Below are 10,321 nucleotides of genomic sequence, written 5' to 3' on the forward strand. Positions count from 1 at the left end.
AAACTGAACCTCCTGTAACTCTGTAACTCCTGTATATGTTCTTTTGTAACAGGGCGCTCTTGGAAATGAGAGCTCGCTCTCAAGTGCTTCCCTGTATAAATAAAGGCTAAATAAATAAAACCTGGAACAGTAATGTCTTTACTCTGTTACAGGAAAAAGTAATGTGATTACAGTGACACATTACTTTGTAACATGTTAAGCCCAACATGGTGTACCACTGCTATGTAGAACAACAGTTAATATTCTCTATGTTTGAGGAACTATAGATCTTTACTATAATTATGATGGTGTCAGGTATAAAGTAGTTGTTCTTTCTCTTGGTTTATTTGGCATTCAAAGGAAGTATATTAAGTTGTCAATAGTATCGGTAAGTATCAATACAAATTTGATACGAGTACAATACTCATTTGCAACAGTATCGATACCAGCAGTGCTTTCTCTTGATGAAAAATCAAACATACCGTATTTCCTCTATTAGTGGCCTCTATTCCATTACTGGCCTCTGCTCTAATATAGGACGGGGGCACGGGCTGTTCGGGCAAATAAAGGCCCCTCCCTCAATACAGGCCGGGTCAAAAAAAAAAAAAAACGAAGGAGCAAAAACTACGGTGAATACGGTACTGTAAAACACAACGCATCTACCGTGCGACGTAACCGGACGTAACGCAGAGACCAAACGAACCAGACGAAAGTTTGACGTTAAGTTTAAAGACAGCGTTGTGCAATATGCAGCGGAACATTTGGTACAGTGTGATGTGGAATCAGCCCTTCAAGCAGAGCCTGCATGATGCCTTCGACGAGTGGATAGCTGGGGATGCAGATACCGTAAGCAGTACACAGCTGGAGGTGGAAACCTAAAAGCGCCTGCTCGACGCCTGCTTGTGGACTGGGTGATCGCCGCCTGGGACAAGCTGGACAAGGATCTGATCAAAAAGTCCTTCCAAGTTTGTGGACAGTCTGTGAAAACTGACGGGAGTCAAGACAACCTCATCCACTGCTTCAAGCTGGCACAGCACAGCCCTAGGCTGCGCCGCTGGACGGGAGGCTCTCGCCCAGCTGCGTTAGCGGGACCAGGAGAACAGACAGGCAGCCGATATGAGGAAGATGAAGAGGAACTGGTCAACAATGAACTTGTTGTTCTGGATGATGTTGATGATGACGTGGAGGATACCGACATACTAGATGAGGAGGAGGAGGATACTGAGTGAGTGACCACCAATATTTACGGTATTTGTGTTGTTTGGTTTTATGCAATATTTTGCAATAAAAGTCATGAAAATAAAGGAGTATGTCCATGAGAGTTTAATATTAAGAAATAAAGGCCTCACTCGATTACTGGCCTCTGCTCTAATATAGGACGGGGGCTCTCTGCGGCTCAGTAAATACAGGCCCCGGTTACTATTAGAGGAAATACGGTACTACAGAATTTCCCCTCCCTATCATTGGTGGGTACAGTATGTTACTTTAACAAGCTAAAAGCGTTGTGATAGGCTGATGACTAGAGCAGGGGTAATCTGCTGTGTTGTGATAGGCTGATGACTAGAGCAGTGGTTTGTCAAGGCACGAGATTAGTTTGGGGGGGGTCACTGGATAATTGTCAAAAGAGAAAAAAGAAAAAAATAAGAAATGATTCTTTCATGATGATTAAATCTCCCATACATGGTTTAATGTATTATAAAGCTATCTAAACTATAAAAACTATTTCAGTGAGTGAGTTAAATCAGTGTGTGAATGCGTGCACACTGTCGTTGGGTATGGTAGCGGCAGGAGGGGGCATCGTGAACCCTAGCCTAAAGTGTTTTGGGGGTCGTGGCTCAAAAAGGTTGAGAAACACTGGACTAGAGCAGGGGTAATCTACTGTGTAAGAGCAACGTTTTTAATGAGTTTCATCTGGCCTAGATTATGGAGAAGCATGCGCCCCCCCCGTACAAAAATGGTATAGAGCATCAGTATTTACCTTGGTAGAAGATATCAAAGTTAGAAATTCTAACATCGTGACAACCCTAGTATAAAGGTATTTACATCAGGACTAACCGAGCCTTCCTGCAGTTCCTCACAGCTGGGATCAGTCTCAGTTGTCCCTCCTTTGATATGTTGTAGGCCTCCAGGTCCAACACATCCAGAACCTCCTCTGACATCTCTAGCATGTAGCCCAGAGCAGAGCAGTGGATCACAGAGAGTGTATCCACTGATCTGTTCTTGGACTTCAGGAACTGTAAGATCTGCTGATGCACTGAATGGTCGTTCATCTCCACCAAACAGTTGAAGATATTGATGCTTCTGTCAGGAGAGAGATTGAAGGTGGTCATCTCCTTCAGGTGGTTGATGGCTCTCTGGATGCTTTCTGATCTGGTCTCTGTTTGACCTAGCAGAACTTGTAAGAGTCTCTGGCTGGAGTGGAGTGAGAGGCCATGAAGGAAGCGGACAAAGAGGTTGAGGTGGCCATTTTGACTCTCCAGGAATTTGTCCATGACTGTCTTCAGGAAGACATACAGGGATTGTTCACTGTCTTCAGATCTACCCAAACCTTTTCCCAGGAATGTGTCCAGTACCTCCTCATCCCTGTTTGTGTGACAGTGGAACATGTAGACAGCAGCCAGAAACTCCTGAAGGCTCAGATGGACAAAGCAGAAGACCTTGTCATGTTGGTGCAGCACACGCTCCTCTTTAAAGATCTCTGTGAACACTCCTGAGGTCACTGAGGCTGCTGGGATATCAATGCCACACTCTGACAGGTCCGCTTCATAGAAGTCCTGGTTGCCTTTCTCCAGCTGCTCAAAAGCCAGTTTTGCCAGAGAGAGCATCATCTTCCTGGTCTCTTCCTTAGTTCTCTCATACTTGACGTTCCCCCATTTTGACTGAACCAACAGGAAGTGGATGTACATCTCAGTCAGGGTCTTGGGCATCTTTGTTGTCTCACTGGTTTTGAACAGATTCTCCAGAACCGTAGCAGTGATCCAGCAGAAGACTGGGATGTAACACATGATGTGGAGGCTTCCTGAAGCCTTGATGTGGGAGATGATGCTGCTGGCCTGCTCCTCATCTCTGATTTTTTTCCTGAAGTACTCTTCCTTCTGTGGGTCAGTGAAGCCTCTCACCTCTGTCACCACGTCAATGTACTCAGAAGGGATCCGATTGGCTGCTGCAGGTCGTGTGGTTATCCAGTGGCGTGCAGCGGGAAGAAGATTCCCCTTGATGAGGTTTGTCAGCAGCACATCCACTGAGGTTGACTCTGTAACATCAGTCAGGATCTTGTTGTTCTGGAAGTCTAGAGGAAGTCGACAATCATCCAGACCATCAAAGATGAAGACAACCTGGAACTCGTCAAACCTGAAGATTTCTGCTTCTTTGATCTTATTAAAGAAGCAATGAATAAGTCCCACCAAGCTGAACTCTTTCTCTTGCAGCAGATTCAGCTCTCGGAAAGGTAACGGAAATATGAACTGTATATTGTGGTTGGTTTTGTTTTCAGCCCAGTCCAGAGTGAACTTCTGTGTTAAGACTGTTTTCCCAATGCCAGCAACTCCCATTGTCATCAATGTTTTGGTTGGTTCATCTCTTCCAGGTAAGGGTTTAAAGATGTCTTCACAGCTGATTGTTGTTTCTGATCTCTGGTTTCTGGATGATGCTTCAATCTGTCTGACCTCATGTTCATCATTGACCTTTCTACTCTTCCCCACTGTGAGGTAAAGCACTGTGTAGAACTGATCTAGAGGGGACTTTCCTGCTTCAGCGATCCCCTCAAGCACAAACTGAAACTTCTTCTTTAGATAGGATTTGTGTTGATGTTGACACGCCGACCGAGTTTCTGACAGAACAAACAACATATGAAATCAATGAGAGGTGAGTAAAGAGTAATACAAACATTTCCCTGATCATTTACACAATCCCAACTCCATGGACTCTATTCAGCTCATTACTGGTGGGTGGACAAGCAGCTCTTGACTGGGTGTCAGGTATAAGGTAGTTGTTAGAATAATGTATTACTCAACCAGGAGATTCAGAGCTGACCAGCCCAGGCACATGTGTAATAATCATGCTGTTTAATGAGCATATTGTAGTGATGCACAGGCTACCCAAAACCCACTGAGCCCCGCAGGTCAGTGATCTGGATTGGCAAATTAGCAAGGACGGTTCCAGCAAAACAAGCAGACTATCACTTTATTACGCCCGGGCCAGACATCTCGCGTCTACCTAGTGCGTGTGTGTGCGTCGCGTGGGGGCTGCGGCTGGGACGCTCGGCATCCACACAGGCAGCGTTGCTGCTGCGTTGCAGCTGCTGCGCTGCTGTCTGTCTGCCAACTCTCTTCCTATAGAGTTTACCTTTTATTAAATTAGCTATAAACAATACAATGATGATTTTAACTGAAGATCGCTTGGGCTCACTTCATAATCGAGGCAGTATTGATTTGTGTGTGTGTGTGTGTGTGTGTGTGTGTGTGTGTGTGGGGAGGGGAGGAACGAAGCCACGTTGTAGCCTATGTACTGTATGTGGTTTTCAGAGGGCAGGAGAACTGCTGTGAGCTCATCCTCCCGTCTCAAATCAAAACGAGCCTTGATTGGCTGTGGCTGCCCCTGTAAAATAAATAAATAGCCTATAGCCTATGGAAATCAGTGGTTATCAATTCAAGTCACAGGCGAAAACTTGCAAAAATCGAACCAGAGTCAAAAAAAGATATGCCGCAAATTCGCCCAGAGAAACAAAAACGGAAGTGTTGTTAAAAATAAATTTTATTATGTCTGCTTTGAAAATGTAGTTAATAGTGCTTGTATGATATGATTATGAACAGCAAAAGATAATTTTGATGTCTATTTTTGTAGAGACACGCATGCGGTAAGCAGAAAAAATAGGCGTCGCTCCTATTCTCTAGATGATGCGCGGCTCACGCCTCGCAAGACACGCGCCTGAGATGCGCGTCTCATGCCGGTGGTGTGGCTGCTGTAACCTGTTAACATGGGCGCCAAAATGAAAATCAACAGGTAATGCGACGCAGACGCACAGGAGACGCAAGATGTCTGGCCCGGCACGCACACACGCACACATGCCACCATCAGGCTAACCTTGCAAAAGCAATTTATTTTAATTTATCTGAAAAAGATTTTACACACAAAATATTTCAACTGGCACCATCATCTTTGTATTACAGAAGATACTTGGAACCATGGTTGTGAACTTGTGACACAAAAAAGAAGTTGATACAAACAGGAAGTAACTCCCAGCTAAGGAAGGCATATTTGCTAAATGTTATAGCTGGACCACCCAAACGTCATATACCGTAGGTCTACCTGTTTGCAAGGGGCCCTATGTGTCAGACCACAGTTGGTGATGATGAATTGCACTATGATCAGGACAAAGTGTCATTTTTTCAAATGGCAACATGTCAGTTCACCTGCAGCTACATAAAATTGTTTTGTTGAGAACTTGGACAAAAGATTGGCAGATCTATGAAAAAGGTGTTTCATAGGTGAGGAAGCTACAGCAACAGTTGTAGAAAAGCCTGTGAAAAGCTTAGGAAGATATGATCCAAATCTGAATGACTGGGTCAGGAGAAAGCAGCAGCTAGTTGGAGGCATTGAGGACATAGATTTGAAATTGTTATCAAAGGTTATTATCAAAGGTGGAAAAGTTAGAGAGTCCGGTCAGCTCATATGTCAGGAAATGGCATCTTGGTAATGTAGCTTTGTCTGGGAAAGGAATTACCTACAGTATATAGGCCTATAAGTGTTTAAATTTGTAAAGGTAAGGTTGGAGACCACACTAAGACAATGGAAGGAAGTCAGGAGTGCAGTGCCTCCTGTGGTAGCAGGGTGGAAATGGAACTCAAGAGAGGCAGTTAAGACCGACATAGGGACAATGTAGGACAGGTGCAACAAGGGCGAGCCGGGGGATCTAGGCCTGGGAATAGGGCAACCTTTATAGAGATCAACAGTCACGTGGCATCGTGACGTCACCTCGGGTTCCAGTAGAGCATTCCGGCATATACGGCAAATCAGATTAGCGGATGATTGAGCAACAGAGCGTTTCAGCCAATGGGAAAACACACTGTGTGGCAGTGGGCCAGACCAGCGGTCTCCACAAACGGGGACCACTTTTATGACTTTTGAAGCATAAATGTGTTTTTAAATCAGATTTTCAGAAAACATTTAAAAAGTCACAAGGTGGTCCTCATTTGTGAATATTATCCTCCTATTAGCCTTTCCCCCTATGAGAACCAACATGGCGGCGATTTCTGGTTAAGCCAACGGTACTCTATTAGACCAGAGGTTCTCAAATGTTTTTCAGCCAAGCACCCCTTACAAGATAGAAAATATACCGGGGACCCCCTCATTCTGATTTGTGATTTTGGGCTAAGCTTAATTGATTCCATGGTAACGTGCTTGACTTTTAAATGTATAGGTTTGTTAGATTCGAATGTAATCCATGAACCATTTTAGATTTAAAGTCCCTGGAAAGCAAAATCCACAAAAACCTTCTAACTATTAAATTTAGGGTCTTATGTGAGTAATTGTGTGCCTCAGAAAGTAGTTGACATTACTTTCAACCCTAACCCCAAAAATCGACACTTTTCTACAAGGTCTGGATTTCCATTTCCTCATTGAAGAGAGCGGTGCGCGCGGTGCTAAAATGCATGATCTTATCACGTCATAAGATTTAATCGAATCACACACACGCATGCACGCACACGCACACACACACACACTGACACACACACAGTAGCGCTGTGCACTCGCAGCGGCAGAGATCTCTTCCTCTCTGTCAGTAGGCTATGCGCCGAGCAACGCGCGAACACACACACACACACACACACACACACACTCCATCTCTCTCTCCTTCTCTCTCTCTCTCTCTCTCTCTCTCTCTCCCCGTTTCCCTCTCTCTCTCTCTCTCTCTCTCGGAGGAGACCTGCTGCAGACGGGACACGCCCACACAGTCCGCGGGAGAAAATACACTCTAAAATCTAATTGATTGACTTTTGCCATGACTGTCAAACCTAAATTTATATACTTTGCGACATTCATCATCGTTCAAATTTGGCTGGTGGCTTATTAACATAGGTTCCTGTGATGTGATGAACTCAAAATGCTAAATAATAAAAAAATAAAAAAAAATCTGGTTTCCAGGGACTTTAAAGCATTTAAAGCATTTAAAGGAAAAAAAAAAAGTTTGTATTTTTATTTTCCTGAAAACTTTTCGCGGACCCCCTTGCAAGGTGCCACAGACCCCTGGGGGTCCCCGGACCCCCATTTGAGAACCAATGTATTAGACTATTAGCTCAATGGCTAACATTATCATATATAGATGTATTTCCGTGCATATTAGTGAATGAACTGGGTAACGGATTTCAAAACGGGTGCAGCGTGGAAAGAGCGTGACTTGAACTGGTTAACATAATATACTTTCAGTCACTCAGTGGAGGTTTTAGCCCTTTTATTCAACAAGCTGTGACCTACGTTCGTAGTAGCCTAGCCAGAAAGATAACAGCCAGAGAGAGGAATTAGAGCAGGCCACCAATCACAGATGACCATACTGCGAGTTCCACCAATCAAAGACGTCAATATTACATTGTAGAATTGTGGGTAGTGTAGTACTTCTCCATGAAATCGAATAAAAAATAAAAAAAACGATGATATACAGATTTGTGGTTTCTACAGGAAGATATAACATTGTTTTAGATTAACTATCCCTAGGATCAAATCAAATCACGGGAAGGCTGCATTTACCCACTATGCTTCTGCTAGCTGGAACAAATTGCCTGAAGACCTCAGATCTGCCCCAACCTTACTTACTTTTAAAAATAGACTAAAGACTTTTATGTTTACCGTCGCTTTTAACTGCTGACAGCTACTATGCAAACCCAATGAGTCCTCTATAAGTTTGAGCTCTTTCTGCAACTGCTGCGCCTGTTGCTTATTGCACTTTTTATACTCTTTTTTTTTTTTTTTTTTTTTTTAAGTTTTGTTGTGATGCTTTTAAATCTTTTATTTTCCTGTATGTGCTTAACTCATTCACCGCCAAAGACGTCTTTGACGTGTTATCAGAAATAGCCATCCACGCCAAAGACGTGTTTGACGTGTTTTTGTTTTTATTAGTGCAGCGCATAGTTCAAACACTTCCCCAGCCTGTGACATGTTTTCAGGTCCCTAACCTCAAAGTCAAGCCGACAGCACGTTATCAAACACATACCGCAGCTGTTGTTTGAAATGAGGAAGAAGGAGGAAAGGAGGAAAAACAGAGAAACACGCTTCCTTGTAGAGAGGAGAAACGCCATTGAAACGCCCCTCGGCGCGCTGCACTGCTCGCCTTGCTGCAGGGCGAACCTGGATTGCCTAGTCAAACCCGTGACGAACATGATCGATCCGGTTCCAGCAGCGCCTGGTCCCAAAGCCAAGCCGGACCCGTTCCTGTGTCGTGTCGCAGCATTCGTCCCAGCCCGAACGAGAGGAGGAAAACGAGCAGAGGCAGAGGAGGCTAGACGCTGATCTCAAACCAGTTAGGTGTTCCCCTCCTATGCTAATTTGCGGGGGAAGGAGGTGCGATCCAGCAGCAGCTGTGGACAGAACTCTCTCTCTCTGTGTGTGTGTGTGTGTGTGTGTGTGTGTGTGTGTGTGTGTGTCTGTGTCTGTGTCTGTGTCTGTGTGTCTGTCTGTGTGTCTGTCTGTCTGTGTGTCTGTCTGTCTGTCTGTCTGTCTGTCTGTCTGCACACTCACTCACACTGAGTAAACTGTATTGTTGAATGTAAAAAAAGCACTTCATATATATATATATTATATATATATATATATATTATTTTTTTTGTCATTTGTGTCATAATGAATAATATTTACATGTCTGATGTCAATACAGTTCAAAATAAAAGAATTGAGAGCGAGTTCTGCCTGAGATTGTCTCTTTTACAAAAATTGCCTTTTCTGCTGTTTCTCTTCTCCGAGAGACCTTTTTGGTGAAAACAGGGTGTATATAAATGGCTATAAGTAGAGTACAGAACATGCTAAAAGCTCACTTTTTTTTTCCTGGTGAACCCAGAGACGTACATCTTCATTTTGAGGTATTGCAAATCACTTTGGTGCTAATAGATCATTTACTGTGGGTCTTGAAAGATGACCAACAATTATGAAAATCTTTGGCCTGTGCTAAATATTGGCAGTCCTAAACTGGCCATGAATGAGTTAATGAATGCACTTTTTATACTCGTTTTTTTTGTGATGCTTTTAAATGTCCATTTTACTCTCTTCTTTTCTTTTCTTTTCCTGTCAACCATTTTATGTGAAGCACTTTGAATTGCCTCTGTGTATGAAATGTGCTATACAAATAAACTTGACTTGACTTGACTTGACTTGTTTCACCACTAGCTTGCCCGTGGTAAGTCTACCTTGGGTGGTTATGACAATATGGCTAATAATCAAAATCTCAATGCAGAATATGAATGGGGAAATACTCTTCTGGAACCATGACATCACAGAACAGTCACGTGACTGGTGAGCTCTATGGCGCCATAAGGCAACTAACCCTAACCCTAAATAAACCAGACACAAATGTGAATAATGTGAATTAGAGGAAAATATCAATTTGATGACATAATCATATTAATAACATCAATATTAGACAGTAATTCATTGTAAATAAATACAGTATCTCATGGCCTCCTACCTGTTGTGTCTATGCATTTGGCAATAGGCACTATGACGAGCAGCAACATGGTCACGACCATGAAGATGATGACTATTCTCCCTGGTCTCCGTTTGCCTTCTCCATCAGACTCTACAGGAAAATAACAGCAACAAGTCTGTTTACATGGACATAGTATTCTATCTATGTAGTTAAAAGCTTGACCCAATTCCAATCTTTTTGGGGTTTGATTGTCTGGATATTGATATCAAGACAATGGACATCAAATACATGTAATTCATATGTGTGTGTGTGTGTGTGTGTGTGTGTGTGTGTGTGTGTGCCTGTCTGTCTCTTGTGTGTATGTGTGTGGGTGTGTGTGTGTGTGTGTGTGTGTGTGGGACGAGGCCCTCGGGGTCATCGAGCGCGTGCCATACGGCGAGCCGGTTACATGGTGCCACCGTATGGTGGTTACCCGGAAGCACGACGGATCCCCCCGCAGAACCGTGGACCTTTCCCCGCTCAATAAGTTCTGCCAGCGTGAAACTTTCGCAACTGAGTCCCCATTCCACCTTGCACGTCGTGTTCCGAAGGGCACCTGGAAGACGGTCACGGACGCTTGGAATGGTTATCACAGTGTGCCCCTGCGCGAGTCTGATCGTCATCTGACAACCTTCATCACTCCCTTTGGCCAGTGGCGTTACACCAGGGCGC

At 43.8% G+C, this 10,321-nt stretch overlaps 1 protein-coding gene across 1 annotated transcript in view; it reads right to left on the bottom strand.

Annotated features, from left to right (window-relative positions):
• LOC310792015 (NLR family CARD domain-containing protein 3-like) overlaps positions 1 to 9,698 on the bottom strand; it is a gene marked incomplete at both ends in the record, with an annotated part of 87,486 nt that extends 77,788 nt beyond the window's left edge. The window contains 3 exon segments of the mRNA XM_083653697.1: positions 2,035 to 2,102; positions 2,190 to 3,808; positions 9,650 to 9,698. Coding sequence (XP_083509823.1) covers positions 2,035 to 2,102; positions 2,190 to 3,808; positions 9,650 to 9,698 — 1,736 coding nt within the window.
• Between the last annotated feature and the right edge of the window lie 623 nt (positions 9,699 to 10,321).

Source organism: Poromitra crassiceps (assembly GCF_964638095.1).
Source record: "Poromitra crassiceps genome assembly, chromosome: 17".
In the NCBI taxonomy this organism is placed as follows: Eukaryota; Metazoa; Chordata; class Actinopteri; order Beryciformes; family Melamphaidae; genus Poromitra; species Poromitra crassiceps.